We start from the raw sequence: 18,984 nt of genomic DNA on the forward strand, positions 1-18,984 counted from the left end.
ACACCGTTATAATGGCAGACACCCTGGAATTGCTACAAGAATTGCTAAATAGAGTTAACGATTATTGCATTCGATACGGACTAAAAATAAATAAGAAAAAAACTAAATTTATGATTGTCTCAAAAACAGAACATGGAAATGAAAGGTTAATGATAGAGCCAACCCAAAAAGAAAAAGTAAAGACATACAAATATCTGGGAACCTGGATTGATGACAAAAATGACCAAAGCAAACAAATTAAAGTCCGAATTGAAACTGCAAGGCAAGCATTTATAAAAATGAAGACACTGTTTACCAACAAAGACCTTCAGTTGCCTCTCAGATTGGGGGCTCTAAGATGCTACCAATTTTCTGTATTGCTATACGGAATGGAAGCTTGGACATTGAAGAGACAACACATAAGAAGAATAGAAGCGTTCGAAATGTGGTGTTACAGAAGAATAATGAAAATTCAGTGGGTTCAAAGGATTACCAATGTTAAAGTGCTACGACGTTTAAATAAGGAGTTAAAAATTATGAAGAGTATAAAAACTAGAAAACTGGAATATTTGGGTCACATTACCAGAGGAGAAAAATATGAGTTGCTGAGAATTATTATGCAAGGAAGGCTCCAAGGAAGAAGAAGCATAGGAAGAAGACGCATCTCCTGGCTGAGGAACCTTGGAGAATGGCTTTACAACTGTTCAGAGCAGCAGCCAACAAAGTGACCATAGCCATTATGATATCCAACCTCCGGTAGGAGAGGGAATTTTAAGAAGAAGAAGTATTGAATTGAAGAGTATTAGCAAAATCAATAATTTTTATAAATTTTCACAATCATTTAAGAACTTCTAATACCCTGTATAATACAAAATAACTTTATATTACGAGTGTGGCTGTCGTCTGAAAGTGTTTCATCGAAATATCAAAACTCTCGAAATCATCGAAATATCGTGAAGAGTGTTTAGGAACAATCTGATTAATGCTTACCACACGATTTAGAAAGAACTTCCTTCAAGAAAGTTTCGCCATCATCTGACCAACCAAAAATCTCGTGAAACGATTTATTTAACATACTTCTGTCATCTTTGTTTACCTTAGCAAATCCTTCATGTCTTCTTTTTTGTGTCATCTTTTTTGTTTTGTGTAGATTAATTGCATCTGCGCCAAACAGTGGAAGGTCTTGGAAATTAATTCTCTTTTTGGTCTTTTCCTTTCTAGACGACCTCAGCAGATGATGCTCTTTAGCATGTTTTTTAGTAAGGGAATTTGATGAATCACTGTCTTTTCTGATAGGATTTGCTGGAGTATGTTCTATGCATTTCTGAATATTGATTTCATCCAAATTAATACTATCTTCGACAGGGCGCTTGGATTGGGATAGTTCTTTGGTCTTCTCTGGGGTTGAATGTATTATATTCGATCTACGTAAATCTAAAAAATATTACCAATTTAAAAAGGTCACACAAAATGCACAAATGAGTGAAGTGACTAACTATTACCTAAATTAACAACTAATAATAAGTGAGTTTTGTAAAGACAAAACTTTACATACTGACTTTACATAGTAATAAGTAATGTGCACAATGTGCAATAAATCAATGGGCGCTGAATGAAGTACGACAAATAGTTTTGGATAAAAAATTTAACTATACAGAGTATTCGGTAACGAATGGGCTATACCCTAACCTTAGATTTCTGAGGTTAAAATAGGTCGATTTAAGCTAACGTACCTTAGCACGAAAGTTGATAATATCCGAAATACAGGGTATCAAAGTTAAACTTTTATTTTATTTATTTTTGAATATTTCCTGACAGGCATGGGATAACAACATGAAATTTGGTAAGTGTGGGTTTTGGGGACGAAAAACCTAACTTCCTTAACAAAAATGATGTATTACACAGAGGGCGCCAATACGTGTTTCATTTCTCCATTACCTGACAAAATAAAAATTGGGGACAGCGTTTCAGAATCAGAAGTTTTGCAGGCAATCAAAATGCTGAATAATATCGTGAATTTACGTGCATTTTATGAAATTCAGGGTCAGATCGAAGCTTCAATCCAAACAGATCAATTAAGTGCGGAAATTCTTGAGCGGAAAGAATTTTATAATAAATATTCTTTAGTAGCGATTGCGCGGAAAATCATCAGCGACAATTCATATAATGAGGGCAATAAAGCTAGTGAGCGCTCTAAAAATTCATATGCCGGTCACTGCATTGAACTTAAACCAATCAAGTAACCAAAATTTGATGGTAATTATAATACTTGGTTAGATTTCGAAGATCTTTTTGAATCTTTGGTTAACATGAATAAGTATTTAGATGATATTAAACGCTTTCATTATTTACGAAGCTCATTGCAAGGCGGTGCGGCCCAAGTTATACGAGCTTTAGAAATTACTTCGGAAAATTACACGACAGCGTGGAAATTAATCAGGTAAAGGTACAATAAAATCACGTTAATGCAATATTCAATATAGAGCCGATATATAGTCATCTAGTAGATTGCGGCAACAAGTTGACATTTTTTCAAAATACATACACATTCTTTTTTTTTGAGTTGTTTGCGAAAAATCGTTGGAAAAAGTGTTTTTTTTTCTGTTGAAAAATAAATTTTTTCACTCACAAATAATTAGAAAAATATCGGCTTAGTGAATAGAATAAAAAATGCTTAGATTTAGTCAATTGTTCCATTTCTGGGCTTATCTTAAACGTATTTCCAATTCAAGTAGGGGTCGTTTCTGGGAACTGGTTTGGAAATACAATTATTAAATGATATACCATTATATTTGTAGCAGAGTTTATATCCCTAACAAAAACAATAACCTAAAGAATCAATTACGTAATAATAAACTCTTACCTAGTTCCTCTTGAAGAGGATATTCCTTAGAAAGCCGTCTTCTGTACCTCTCAACCTCGTCGTCTTGGTCGGGGAGCATAGTAATATCATTGGGATTACATAGCGTTCTTCTTCGTTTATATATTATAGCAGCATTGCTTGTGTCCGTAATATGACTCATTTCAAGTATGGAATCTTGGTGCGTTGCGGAAGACGGGCCGCTTTCTTTACTTTTTCGTTTTCTCCTTAACGATATTTTGTTATGACTGGTTTTCTACAAATTAAATCAAATATAAATTTATGAAGAAAAATTGATCGCGAAAATCTTTCTTTTGGAGATTACACTCGTTGGCGATCAGAAACTTTTCTGGCAATATATCTTAAAATGAATAGAGAAAACTTCTGTAAATTAAACATCTCATCTTATAAAGCCTAATGCGACACTAAGTGCAGTCTGTACTGGAGACATTTGTCGATATATAAACATTAAACGAGGTTTAATAAATTAATTTAAGCTATTCCTAGCATCGAGAATAATTTTGATATGACTGCACATCGATCGGGGCTAATTAAGACATGACAGCCACGATCTCGTTTCAATCTATAGTCCAGTCGGGTTAGACGACAAAAAGGCCTAACCTTGCATGGCGAACTGCCCGAAATTTTATTACTCTTAATATTAGAGGAGGTCAATAGTGGTGTAAATTTAAAATAGCGACTGAATTCTGTCGTTGCGTTAACCGCCATCTTGAATTTAAAGGAAAACCAAGATGGCGGTTTCTCCTCAATATCTCCACCAATTTCAACTTGACAAAAATGGTAAGAACTGAAATTGTTGCAAATGCCATTTCCTACAATTTATTTTATTGCGGACAATATTTTTCGAGTTAAGGGGTAAATTGTAGAAGGGGAGGGGAAACAATTATTTAATTATCTCGTTTATTAATAACTTTACGACATACTTGTACATAAAAAAAAATGGAGATAATTATGTCATAATTTTCATTTGCTAAAATCAATATTTTGACATCATACGTATGCGGTAACGGCGCGAAGGTACATTCTTTCAGAAAACCAGAAACCAGGTGGTCTGGGGGATCGTTTCTGATGGCGTATTCGTGTTTAGTGACCCCAAAAACCGGTGAGTAACAAAATGCGGCCAGTAATATACTTATTTTGACATGTTTATGCACTTTTGAATGTATTTTATGCACTTTAAAATGCAGTTATGCATTTCCACCCATTTTTCTATTGGAGAGTTTTTTCCCGACATCATCCTGAACATAATGCAAAAAGTTGCAAATCTCTAGGTGCTGTATTTAAAAATCGATTTATTCCGATGTTGTGAGTGGTACTCTTGTCTATACAAAACTAAATTAGATTGCACAATACTACACACTAAATTAAATTACGAAAAATCCCGTTGAACTGAAGAACCAAGTATTTTTAGGTATAATTGACATTCCTCGAACTTGAAGGCCAATCGATATTTCACTTCATGTATTTATACTTAAAAATATAGGAATATTTTTTAAATAGGGCAACGTCAATTATTGATGCCATAAAGATTGAAATGCAATAGTTTGACGGATTGAAGTCAGAATGTCTGTTTAATATAAAAATTTATCTACAGGGTGGGGCATTAGTGTGACAAAGTCCAATTACTCATTTGTCGTAAGAGATACGAAATTATTTAGGTAAAAGTTGGGGCACACATAGTACCATAATTTAAAAATATTTTTAAATATACAGAGTCGTCCGTATTGACACGGTGACACAAACTTGTTTTTTTAATGGAACACCCTGTATATTTTAACATTTTTGGATTTTCCTCGATGTTTCCTTTCTTAAAATATATGGTTTTGTAATATACGAGGTAATTTAAAAGTTAATTACGTTTTTTTGTTAATTTCTTAGCAAAATCTACACCCTGTAGAATTTTAGTGATTTGACATCAAATTGTTATTTTATGTTCAAACGATTTTTAATATAGTCTACTATTGTTAAAAATTAACAGTATAGCGAAATGTTTAATTTTAGTATACAGGGTGGGTCGAAACTCGGAATGAGTATTTTCTGAGTTTTCTTAAATGGAACACCCTGTATTTAAGTATTGTAATGAAATGATATTTTATGGTACTTTTTTATTTCTTAAGCATTCCCTATACCTAAGTGCTTTAATTTGTAAGTTATTCGTGATTATTTAAGCCAAACATTAATTGTAAGAAAAATTACGTGAAATTTTATTAGGTGGCTGTGAAAATATTTAATCAAAAATAATTTTTAGAAAAGAAAATACATCATAATCTAGTCTGATCCTTAATTTAGTACTATTGGATGAAATATCCAAATAAATTCGTAATTAGGGTTGTTGGTGCGCAAAATATTAATAAAAACATACAATATTCTACCTAGTCGGCTATGACACTAAATTTCCTTAAAAATTTGACATTATACTATTTTTATAGATCCAGTTGCTTTGTTACCATTACTAATATGTATTTTTCTTATGAGAAACTGATTAATAAGATTTTGGTGCTAGTGGAATATAACAAAAATGTGCTACTAGCAATAAGAATTTTTCATCAGAAATTCCCTGATAGACGACAACTAAGAAGAGAAACGTTTACAAATATACTAGAACGGTTTCAACGGACTGATCACTTAGATTATGATAAATCTGCTCGAATAAAAACTATTGTAAGTGAAGAAAACAGCAATTAAATGTAATCCTTAGTGTCACTGAGGATATGCATATTAGCACAATCGTTCTTACAATCTAAGTATCTAGTCTGTTGAAACCGTTTTAGTATACTTTCAAAAGTTTCTCTTTTTGGTTGTCGTCTATCAGGGAATTGCTGATGATAAATTTTTATTGCAAGTAGCTCATTTTTGTTATACTCTCCTAGCACAAAGCCATTTTAATCCGTTCTTCATTAGAAAAATTAATATTAGTAATGGTATCAAATCAACTGGAACTATATAAATAGCATAATGTCAAATGTTTAAGCAAATTTTGTGTCATAGCCAACTAGGCAGAATTTTGTATGCTTGATTCATATTTTAAGCACCAACAACCTTAACTACGAATGTATTTAGATATCTCATCCAATATTAATAAATTAAGGATCAGGCTACATTATTATGTATTTTTTTTCGAAAAATTACTTTTGATTGGATATTTTCACCGCTACCTAATGACATTTTACGTAATTTTTGTTGCAATTAATGTTTGCTTAAAGAATGACGAATAACTTACAAATTAAAGCAATTAGGTATAGGAAATGCTTAAGAAATAAAAAAGTACCATAAAATATAATTTTATTACAATACTAAAATACAGGGTGTCTCATTTAAGAAAACTCAGAAAATACTCATTCCGATTTTCGACCCACCCTGTATACTAAAATTAAACATTTCGCTATACTATTAATGATTAACAGTAGTAGACTATACTAAAAATCGTTTGAATGTAAATAGAAAATTTGATGTCAAATCACTACAATTCTACAGGGTGTAGATTTTGCTACGAAATTAACAAAAAAACTTAATTAACTTTTAAACTACCTCGTATAATATTACTAAAAACCATATATTTTAAAAAAGGAAACATCGGGAGAATCCAAAAATGTAAAAATATACAGGGTGTTCCATTTAAAAAAACATAAGTTTGTGTCACCCTGTCAATACGGACGCCCCTGTATATTTGAAAATATGATACTATGTGTGCCCCAACTTTTACCTAAATAATTTTTTTTCGTATCTCTTACGACAAACGAGTAATTGGACTTTGTCACACTAATGCCCCACCCTGTATATAACAAAACCGATATATTGAAAAACCAACAACGGTGCAAGGCATAAAAATACACACTAAAGAAACATACACGACTTAGAACTGGAAACTAATAGCATTTCTTGCTGATGACAAATAGCTGTAATGTGAAAAAGAAATAAACTGTTATTATACATTTTGAGATACCTTTTCTTGGACTGTTGTACTATTTCCTGAATCCAGGGATTGGAACATTTTTTCCAAAGATTTTTCAACATTGTCGATCGTGTTAGTTTCTCTCTCTGCATCTTTTAAATTTATGTTTCTAAAAAATAAAAATTAATATGAATGACGCTTGAACAATTCGAAAAACATTTCAGTTAACACATGAAACACTTTACCTAAGGTTACATATGAAGGAAGTTCCGTTAAAGCCAGAAACTTTAAGAGCTCAGGAAAAACAGAAGATATGACAAAAAAAGATAAAATACAAGTCAGTAGGCACATAGAAGGGAACACAATTCATGTGTTAAACATTCAACATTACTAAAACCAGTATAACCAGTTGTCATACCGTACTAGGTTAAAGATACTCAATATAGAAAAGAACTCGCAAACAAACACAGCATAGGTATCAGTGACCACCCTACAGCACCCCATATTGGTGTGTGGACAGTACAGACAAAATATTAAAGTAATGTATGAAAAATTAATTGATCTAAATTGTCCTTTACCTGTCAATTTAAACGAAATTATTCTTCCAAAAAATAAGCAGACGTTAAAATAAAATAGCTTTACGAATATGTAACGTCCTGTAAATTTAAATTTTAAATAGGCTTAGATAATAAAATTAAAAATTGTAAACATATCACACAAAATTGAAAAATGTATTCATTAATATATTATAACACCCTGTAAATTTAGATTATAAGTAGGCTTAGATATTAAATTAAAAATTATTATTGTAATACCATACAAAAAAAAAACAAATAGTCTGGCTAATTGGCTAAGCCAAAGCCATTCTAAAATAAAAAAAAAACTGGCAAAGATTCAGTCTAGGGAAAGCAATAAAAAGAAGAAGAAAAGAATAAAACTAATATAACTACACAGATATATTAAACCAATAGATAAATATCTCCTATTTAAAAAGTACAGATTGAGTGAAGCCAGGTCTGCCGTTTGCATTGAGGAAATAATTGTTTTCTTTTGGTTGCAATAACCCAAGCCTTTAAAAGTTCTACGTACATCCTTCAACGGGAAACTACAGCAGGACAAAAGCTATTAATTTAAAATAACGCGGTAAATATAAAATGTTTATTACCTGTGACAAGAAACACAAGCACTTTTTTAACTAGTTAGAACAACTATAAGCACTGCAGAAATTAACCATATTTTGGCAAATCAATTGTTTTTTCACCACAATGTTCAGCCCTTTAAAAATGGTGAAATTTATACGATACAAAATTGTTAAATGAACCAATAACTCGAATAATAATATTAATGATACATAAACAGCATGTTGTAATATACACAATTCACTTTCTTATCCTCAATGCAAATGGCGGTAAAGGCTTCAAAAAATTTGGCAAGTACTTCTATTAGTTCGATTTCTTTGTAACTACACTTCTGCAAGGAATTAACGAATCTCTCGAATTTCCTAAACTTGCTCATTGTATACCGGGTGTAACAAACACTGTTTTTTTTTCAAAGTTAGGAACACCCTGTAGAATATTCTAGCATTTATAAAATTTTGAAATTAAAACTCAATTGTAGTCTTCTTAGGCTTTCTTAACATTTTGTTTTTTGATTCATTCGCTTATGTTCGATAATAAAAGAGATATGTATTTTTATACTACAATTTTGTCTTGATCAATATCATTCCAAATATCGTGAGCTACTGTTTCTACCTCTTGTAAAGTTCTAGCTAGACTAATAGGAGGTGGCAAACGCTGTCGTAGTCTTCTGCCAATTATGTCCCACAAATTTTCGATCGGGTTAAGATCTTTACTATATGGTGGCCAATGGAAAGTCCGAAGATTTATCTGTTGTAAATATTCGGTTACAGTTCGTGCAACATGACGTCTTGCACTGTCGTGCATTAGCAAAAAATTGTTACCAATATAAGGAGCCGACAGCATGGTAGCTAAGTACTTCGCTATGTAAGGTTACTGAATCGCGGTTAAAATTCCTTGTAGCGCGTTCCATTTCCACAAAAAAAAAATACTGACTTGTGAACAGGGAAAGTGTACTTTTGAAGTGTGTAAAACAAATAAATCCTAGCTGAGCGCTCTCGGCTTATAAAGCCATATTCGGAGCTATGGTCAAAAGGTTCAAAATACCACTATGAAGAGAGATGGATCCCATGTACGATATACAAAAAAATTTATTACTTGTGCAGTTTTTAATGATGGAAAAAAATTTAGAAAAAAACCTTGTCTGTCTGTTGAAAAAGGGTGGTCAATTCTTGCTGTTCGTCGGAAAAGTTGAAAAAACATATATATTACAAGCCCAAAGGCCTTTCACGAAAAACTACATTACATATAATAAAAATTTGATCATGGTAAGGTCTAGAGACCTTACCATCTAATGTGTGCTGTGTCAGTATGAAGAAATTATGATTTCTTCATACTGACACAGCACACATCAGATGGTAAGGTCCCTCGACCTTACCATGATCAAATTTTTGTTATATGTAATGTAGTTTTTCGTTAAAGTCCTTTGTGCTTGTAATATATATGTTTTTTCAACTTTTTCGACGAACAGCAAGAATTGACCACCTTTTTTCAACAGACAAGGTTTTTTTTTTATATTTTTTTCCATCATTAAAAACTGCACAAGTAATAGAAGTATTTTTTGTATATCGTACATGGGATACATCTCTCTTCATAGTGGTATTTTGAACCTTTTAACCATAGCTCCGAAGATGGCTTTATAAGCCGAAAGCGCTCAGCTAGGATTTATTTGTTTTACACACTTCAAAAGTACACTTTCCCTGTTCACCTGTTGTCATAAGTGTGTACAAAACTTTTTCAGTCTTTACATTTATCAAATTGTTAACTTCTCATAGCCTACTTTAAGCTTGTTTATTAAACTAAGTAGCAAATGAGGATATATTGATAAAACACATGCTTGGTTGTTAAGGCCATCGGTACATAATTCGCAAATATTTTACGGCTATCTCTACTTTTTCTGTCTTTACACAGCAAATTACGTGTAGCAAAATTTACACTGGTATGGGGATATGTAAACATTACTAGAATGCCATTCTACTTGACAATGTCATCATTAACTTTAAAGATATGGCTTTTGAATGTTCTTGGATAACTGTTATTTGTATAATTGCAAATTATTAATTCAGTTAATAAATTAATGTGATAATTTTTTCACTAACTATGTATTCAGTGATTATAATAATTTATATGTCCAACAAAAACTAATACTCAATCGAGAAAAGAGGAAAATAGTTAAAGTGATTTTTTAATAGTATATTGATACTATGGAACTCTTATTACAATTTTGAACATCTCTAACAAAAAAATACTTGGATCACAGAGTATATCCTGATGTATTCTCTTCTTGGATCTTCCATAAATAATAAACAATAAATAACTTTTTATTAAGTTCACGTCTTAAATTAATTATTTATCAAATACACTATCAATATTATTTAATCAACAACTCAAAATATTCCCGATGCCATGTCAAATATTTAAAACTGTCACTGTCTTATCATTATATTTTATTTGACTCAGTGCGTTCTATGACAAAGATTATGCTTTTTCTCATGAGGATCTTTCAGTGCGTCACAGTTTTTCGATTTCTATCTAACGCATTAAATTGTATGTGACAGAAAAAAACGCACGTCGGTGATTACATTTCGTCGGTGACATTTATAACATTTATTCTAGTTGTCAATAGATGGCGCTATAATCGAAAATAAATAATTCGTGAATTATATAATATATCTACGAATATAATCTGAACAATTTAAAAGACTATACAAATCAAAGAAAATACCATTTTATAAATGCAATAAACACAATTGATTTGATCTTATGCCAAATTGCAAATAAAATTTGACAACTGTCAGATTTAACTAAAATGTCATGTCACTAAAATGTATATTATCACGGACTTACCTTTTTTCCTATCATTTGTGACGCACTGAAAAATGCTCATGAAAAGAAGCATAGCGAATGTTCGATTTGGAAAATATCCCCAAGTAGCAATTTGTCGACGCGACAACGTTGTCTACCGCGTGGCAACGTTTTGTTACAACGTTGTTATTGCCTAGAAGACGACCCTATTCTGCACTAATTTGGTGGACGATTTTTGAGTTGTCTTGACGTTGCCTAGGCAACCTCCTATGAAGCAACATCGTTTCGTAAGCGTTGCATAAGACAACTGAAGCGACTATAAAAAGAACCTGCGCGTGCAATGGTTGCTCAAGGATTCAGACTAGTTATGTTTTTTTACCTATATTTTTAACACCTGTATGGTGAATGCGAAAACCAAAAAGGTAACTATTTTGACATCGTATTAGGTATTTAAATTTATATAAATACATAAATGACATAACAAAATTACCTGATCTGAAATTTATAAACGCATCTCAGATTACCGTCAAATATGGATATTTCACCTTTAAAAAACACACGCGCTACTTTTTTACGACATTTTTGACAAAAAATATGCAAATTTAAAAAAATCAAATTTTAATATAAAAGTCAAAATTTATGTTAAAGATGTTCTGTATAAACTTAATGTATTGATGGTGCTTTTAAAGGTATCAGAAAATGCCTGCATTTTTTATATTCTGTGTATTCATTTTCTTTACATCCCAAAAATCTCAAGTAAAACCAAAATGGTGCATTAAACAATATTACCAATATTACTAAAAAAATACCTTATTACCAACCCTAGACCGATAAGACAACTTAGAAGTCCAATCGCCAACCAAACCCGGCCGCGCTGACTATCCCAACCATTTTAGAACGCACCCTCTTATTGGGTGACAGAGAGGTCATGTGACCAGTGTCAAAAGTGTAGCATTCTCCTTAACAGCGTTGCCACATTTAGGAAATTTCTACTTTTTTGGTAGATTTTTGATATTTTTTAAAATATTCTAGTAGGTAATATTTTTTAGTAGATTTTTGGTATTTTTCAACATTTTGTTATGACTAAAATAAAATTTGCTTTTTAATAGTATTTACCCCATTTCTAAATTAATTTTCACACATTTGGTTACAATTTCCCAATCCGAAAATAAGACCGAAAATAAGATTCAGGACGTAGATGATGAATATTACAGAGAAATGAAACTGGATTCTTGTGTAACAAACTTGCAGATTTCAAGTAACAGTGCAAGCAGTATTTCAGGTGTTATTGAAGAGTTCTGGCATTCGGTGAGCCTATTAGAAGCTAACGATGGAAAACTAAAATATCTAAACATATGTAACTTTGCAAAACACAGAATATTGTGTTCACGTGTTTCTAATGTTAAATGTGAAACAATTGTTTGAAGAATTTGATCCAGACATGCAGCTGTTAAAATTAGTGGATTAGAAAATATTCTAGTTGTTAAATGTGCCTATTCATTTTTTTCGAATCATGAGGAAACTATAATAAGTATTTTTGAAAAATTTAAACGCAGAATGAAAGACTGCATTATTTAGAAAAACCAAAACGTTTCTCTTGAATGAGATATTTGGAATTAAAATGACACTACATTTTGTCTTTTTTTACATTTTGTCTTTTTTTCACCCCTGTAACTTATTAAAATAAACATTATAGAAGTTTTCAGGGACTTTCGGTCCTCGGAATAACTTAATCTTTCTTTCTGCGTTTAAATTTTTCAAAATACTTATTAGTTTTCTCAGGATTCGCAAAAAATGAAAACATTTAAAATACATTGAACATTTTAACGGGCGACATTTTGCGCCTATCCCCTTAAGTTAGCTGTTGTTTTAATTATCAAAAATCCCAAATATATCCCAAAAATCCTTAAGTATATTTTAGTTTTTGATTTAGTATATTTTAGCTAAAAAATTGTAATATACCAGTTGTTGTTTTGGAATAATTAGGTTTCCAATTTTTTGGAATTCCTCTTGGGACAGTTAAGACGGATATGCAGATTACTGTATAAGTATACTGTATTTACATGGCCTAAAAAGAATCTACTGATTTTGTGAAAGCAAAACTACTGAAAGAGTAAAAACTGACCTGGCAACCCCGTCTAGCAAAGCTGATACAAAGATTGAAAGATTAAGGTTATCAAATATACTGATAAAACAGTGGACAATGGAATGGAAACCAGCTATTAAAAAAACAAACAAACAGGTTGTTAAATAAATCGAAAATTTCCAGCAAAATAAAACATATAATAATAAGAAAAAAATAAGGTTATAAAGTAAATTCTTTTTCTCCTTCTGAAGTTGCCGCAAAGGTGTCACACACCTAGAACAACACCTAGGGTCGTGACAGACAACTTCAGAGTCGGCCAAAAAACCCAAATCGGCCAGGGCGTAAATTAGTTTAGCATTATAACGTTTTTAAGTCGTTGCGATTGTTGAAAAAACTGAACTGTGATATGTAGTTGTCACAATGGTAATAAATTAGTTGCCCGTATAACTAAAGGTATTACTTAAAGTTGTAACATCGTAATGTCAGTCGGGATAGGGGACGTTGGCCGAAACAACTGAAAATGCTCTAAGGCAACGTTATATACAGTGCATTTGTTTGTACTGACAACCAATGTGTCGAAAAATTGCTACTTGGGTCACCACGGATATGGTGTCCATTTTTTTCGAATCCTGAAAAAACTAATAAATATTTTTAAAAAATTTAAACGCAGAATGAAAGACTAAATTATTATCGAGCGCCGAAAGTCCCTTAGAATAAATAAAAAGTTTCTTTTGAATGAGATGTTTGAAATTAAAAATCACACTACATTTTCTCTTAGTTTTTCACCCCTGTAATTTATTAATATAAACATTATAGAAGTTTTCAGGGACTTTCGGCCCTCGGTAAGAACGTAATATTTCATTCTGCGTTTAAATTTTTCAAAAATACTTATTAATTTTCTGAGGATTCGAAAAAAATGAATCCCTATTTGAATAGCATTGCAGCCGAAAATATGTACCTATCCCCTTAAAGTAATACCTGATTTTTTTATTATCCAACATATAAGCGAATGAATCAAAAAATAAAATGTTAATAAAACCTGAGGCTATATTTGGGTTTTCATTTCAATATTTTATAAATACTCGAATATTCCACAAAGTGTTGCGAACTGTGAGAAAAAAAAACACAGTTTGATGTGTATGCCCGGTACACAATGACAATTTACCTCTCTAGCATCAATATTATTGTAGCGATATTCTTAAAAAATAAGACTATAACATATTGAAAAAAAAAAAAAAAAAAGAATGTGTGTGTACTTTGTACGCACGTAAGAAGTTATTCTTCTATTATATAATTTCAACGAAGTAAATATACTTAACAGGTTATTTGTACTTCATTTAAATATTAAACTAACTTTCTTATCTACCACTTTCAAAAAAAAATATTAAAAGAACTAAAAATTAAAAAAAAAATATGAATCGTCCAGGATTGGAACCCGCGACCTTCCGTTCTCTAACCCACCGCTCTACCAACTACATCACGGAGCTTCTTTTAAGTGACACATAAGTTTCGGATATAATTAACAACACGGTGACAAATAGACATATAAAAATGTTATACCTACATAATATTTTATTATCTTACTACAGAGAAAGACAAATCCAAAAATTATAATAAATAATACATTTATTAAAAACACTAATATATTCTTTTAATGACTTATTTGCGCTGATACATAATATACATACATACCTATCTTGAAAGATTAGCAACTAAACGTCATACTGTCTGTGTGCGCATACGCGCAGATTTATGAAATTTTACTCTCAATCGCGCCAAAAGAAGAATAACTTCAAAAATTACTTAAATCGGACAAGTTTAGGAATTTCGAGACATCAAAAATGACCCTTTTTAAGATGGTGCGTTAATTTCTTCGAGAAGTGTACATAATACATCACCCAAATCTGAATAAATATGTTTACCTTACATGTTCAGAACACAACTCTTTAGTTGATTTTTTCTGATATATATTTGCATCAAATCTTTTCAAGATCACAACCAGCTGACGAACTCCTGGTTGTTCGGTATTTTTTGAATAAACATCAGTGCAAGCAGAAATCTCTGAGCGTGTCTGTGCGACTTCATCATCACATAGTATTTCGATTTGTTTGGATTGATCTCTTTCTTCGTTTCCGTTCTTCAATTTTTGTTCGTACTCTAAATCACATTGGATTGACATTTTTGTGCCATGCCTTCTATTATTCAGTTTAGCTTTTCCTGAAATGGCAGTTGACAGTTTCTGAACCATTTCAGAGGAGTTTTCAGTAATTTTCTCTATTTCCATGTCGTTATCCAACTGTATCTCTGGGTGTACATCACTTTGGATGGACATTATTGGTTCCTCTTCTGTGTTCGTTAGTTTCAATTCTGAAAGAGCAGTAGACAATTTTTGAACCATTTTAGAACCATTTGCAATACATTTCTGTATTTTTTGTTGGCTATACCCTTGAAAATAATTTTCAGTAGATCTTTCTTCCGCCTTTTCATGCTCTTGCTCTTGAACAGATAATAATTTTTGTATTCCCTTACTTGATTTTATTTGTCTTGAAATAGTAGATATATTTTGAAACATTTTAGGAGGCGAATTATAATTATATTTCTGTTTCTCTCTTCTGAGACACTGAGAAATTCTTTCGGACAACAAATCATATATAATTGACCTTTTTGATTTCTGTTCTGTATCACTTGTTCTTGTTTTTCTTGAAATATTAGTACATACGTTTTGAACCATTTCAACGGTATGTACAGTGTGTCTTTGCATTTCTTTTTCGTCATCTAACTTTTGTTTGTACCGTAGGTCATCTTCAATTTCTATTATCGCTTCTTGTCTTGTATTAATGGGTTTTAGTTTTCTTAAAATAGCAGAAGACACCTTTTTAGGTGCACTAAACTCCTGTTGTTCTTTTTCTTTATCTAAATCTTTTCCGAAGTCTAAATCATCTTGATGACTTGACATGATTGGTGTTTGTCTTATATGACTCAATTTTTCTTGTCCTGAAAAATCAGTCTCCTGGAGCAATTCAACAGCATTTACTGAGTCTCTTTGTACTTCTTTTTCTTTAGCAATTTCTTGCTCGTGTTCTACATCTTGAATTGACATTATTGCTTCCTCTTCTATATCACTTATTTTTCTATTAGTACATACTTTTTGAAACCGTTTTCTTATATCTTCAGTGAGTTTTGGTATTTCTTTTTCATTAACTAACTTTTGTTCGTGCTGTAGATCATCTTCGATTTCTATTATTTCGTCTCTTGTATCACTTAATTTCATTTTTCTCAAAGTAGCAGCAGACACTTTTTTAATCATTTCAGCCTTATGTAAACTAGACTTCTGTTCTTCTTTTTCTTTATCCAAATCTTTTCCGAAGTCTAAATCATCTTGATGACTTGACATGATTGGTGTTTGTCTTGTATGACTCAACTTTTCTCGTCCTGAAAAATCAGTCTCCTGGAGCAATTCAACAGCATTTACTGAGTTTTTTTGTACTTCTTTTTCTTTAGCAATTTCTTGCTCGTGTTCTACATCTTGAATTGACATTATTGCTTCCTCTTTTATACCACTTATTTTTCTATTAGTACATACTTTTTGAAACAGTTTTCTTATATGTTCAGTGAGTTTTGGTATTTCTTTTTCATTAACTAACTTTTGTTCGTGCTGTAGATCATCTTCGATTTCTATTATTTCTTCTCTTGAATTACTTACATCATCTTCAATTTCTATTATTTCGTCTCTTGTATCACTTAATTTCATTTTTCTCAAAGTATTAGCAGATACTTTTTTAATCATTTCAGCCTTATGTAAACTAGACTTCTGTTCTTCTTTTTCTTTATCCAAATCTGTTTCGTATTCTAAATCATCTTGATGACTTGACATGATTGCTCTCTGTCTTGTATGTTTTATTTGTCCTGAAAAAGCAGTGTTCTGGAACAATTCAACAGCATTTACTGAGTCTTTTTGTTCTTCTTTTTCCTTACCAATTTCTTGCTTTTCTTCTAAATCATTTTGAATTGACATTATCGCTTCCTCTTCTATACCACTTATTTTTCTATCAGTAGATACTTTTTGAACCACTTCCTTTATATGTTCAATGTGTTTACGCATTTCTTTTTCATTAACTAACTTTTGTTCGTGCTGTAGATCATCTTCGATTTCTATTATTTCTTCTCTTGAATTACTTACATCATCTTCAATTTCTATTATTTCGTCTCTTGTATCACTTAATTTCATTTTCCTCAAAGTATTAGCAGATACTTTTTTAATCATTTCAGCCTGATGTAAACTAGACTTCTGTTCTTCTTTTTCTTTACCCAAATCTGTTTCGTATTCTAAATCATCTTGATGACTTGACATGATTGCTCTCTGTCTTGTATGTTTTATTTGTCCTGAAAAAGCAGTGTTCTGGAACAATTCAACAGCATTTACTGAGTCTTTTTGTTCTTCTTTTTTATTACCAATTTCTTGCTTTTCTTCTAAATCATTTTGAATTGACGTTATTGCTTCCTCTTCTATACAACTTATTTTTCTATCAGTAGATACTTTTTGAACCACTTCCTTTATATGTTCAATTTGTTTACGCATTTCTTTTTCATTATTTAAATTTTGTTCGTGTTGTAAATCATCTTTAATTTCTATTATTTCTTCTCTTAATTTCAAATTTCTCGAAATAGCAGCAGACACTTTTTTAGTCATTTCAGCCTTATGAGCACTAGACTTCTGTACTTTTTCTATATCCAAATCTTTTCCGAGGTCTAAATAATCTTGATGGCTTGATATGTTTGCTCTCTGTCTTGTATGACTCGGTTTTATTTGTCTTAAAACAGCAGTGTCCTGGAGCATTTCAACAGCATTTACTGAGTCTGCTTGTTCTTCTTCCTTACCGTCTTCTAAATAATCTTGAATTGCTTCCTCTTCTATACCACTTGTTATTTTTCTATCAGTAGATACTTTTTGTACCATTTTCTTTATATAATCAGCTTGTTTTCGTATTTCTTTTTCATTGCCTAACCTTTGTTCGTGCTGTAGATCATCTTCAATTTCTATTATTTCTTCTCTTATCTCACTTAATTTCATTTTTCTCGAAATAGCAACAGACGCGTTGTTAGTAATTTCAGCCTTATGTGCAGTAGATTCCTGTTCTTCGTTTTCTTTATCCAAATCTTTTCCGCAGTCTAAATCATCTTGATGATTTGATATTATTGCTCTCTGTATTGTATGACTTAGTTTTATTTGTCTTGAACAAGCAGTGTCCTGGAGCAATTCAACAGCATTTACTGAGTCGTCTTTTGGTTCTTCTTTTTCCTTACCGTCTTTTAAATCATCTTGAATTGATATTATTGCTTCTCTCTCTATACGACATGTTCTTATTTTTCTAACAGTAGATACTTTTGGTCCCATTTCTTTTATATATCCAAAGTGTTTTCGTATTTCTTTTTCATTACCTAACTTTTGCTCGGGTTGTAGATCATCGTCAATTTCTATTATTTCTTCTCTTATATCACTTAATTTAATTTTTGTCGAAATAGCAGCAGACACTTTTTTAGTAATTTCTGCCTTATGTGCTCTAGCTCTAGACTTCTGTTTTTCTTTTTCTTTATCCAACTCTTTTCCGTAGTCTATTTCTATATCACTTGCAGTTATTTTTCTTGAAATAGCAGACGACACTTTTCTAAACAGTTTAGATGCATGTTGCGTGTATTTTTCGTTGTTGAACTCGTTTTCTTTGCCTAGAATATCAGTATTTAGGAAACGCTGTGTTTTCTTTATTTTTTTCATTTTATCTATTTCTTGTAGAGCACTTGGTACTTTTTTTGGTAAAATAAGGCTTGAAGACGGTGAAAAATAATTGGAATCAGATTGAATTCCTTCAGACTCGCCCATAATTTCTACATCTCGTTGTGGCGTTATTGAATTCTCAGTTTCGTTTGTTCTTTCTTCTAAAGACCTAAAACAATAATGACGGTTAAAATACTAGTCCCTAGTAAACCGTTCATTTTTGAAAAGATTACAAAATGGTTTTAATTGCTTCGTTTAAGCGAGTCTACCACTTTCTGAACAACACTTAAATTTGTAGCTCTAGCGCGGTTATGTTTTGTTATAGCAAAACTATGATTTTTAATTTTAATCAAAACATTTTACGTTAAAATAAAATAAATTAATTTTGTCGGGCAAAAAAAGAGGGACCGATCGTTGAGTCCGACACTTTAC

At 31.5% G+C, this 18,984-nt stretch overlaps 1 protein-coding gene across 1 annotated transcript in view; it reads right to left on the reverse strand.

The window, feature by feature from the left end:
- Positions 1 to 353: 353 nt before the first annotated feature.
- Positions 354 to 18,984, reverse strand: part of LOC114336804 (centromere protein F-like) — a 49,178-nt gene continuing 30,547 nt past the window's right edge. The window contains exons 5-8 of the mRNA XM_050652161.1: positions 14,702 to 18,721; positions 6,804 to 6,921; positions 2,843 to 3,095; positions 354 to 1,413 (exon numbers count right to left, since the gene is read on the reverse strand). Coding sequence (XP_050508118.1) covers positions 959 to 1,413; positions 2,843 to 3,095; positions 6,804 to 6,921; positions 14,702 to 18,721 — 4,846 coding nt within the window. The 3' untranslated portion in view covers positions 354 to 958. The remainder of the gene's footprint in view (positions 1,414 to 2,842; positions 3,096 to 6,803; positions 6,922 to 14,701; positions 18,722 to 18,984) is intronic.

The sequence above is a fragment of the Diabrotica virgifera genome, chromosome 5 (assembly GCF_917563875.1).
Source record: "Diabrotica virgifera virgifera chromosome 5, PGI_DIABVI_V3a".
NCBI classification, from domain to species: domain Eukaryota; kingdom Metazoa; phylum Arthropoda; class Insecta; order Coleoptera; family Chrysomelidae; genus Diabrotica; species Diabrotica virgifera.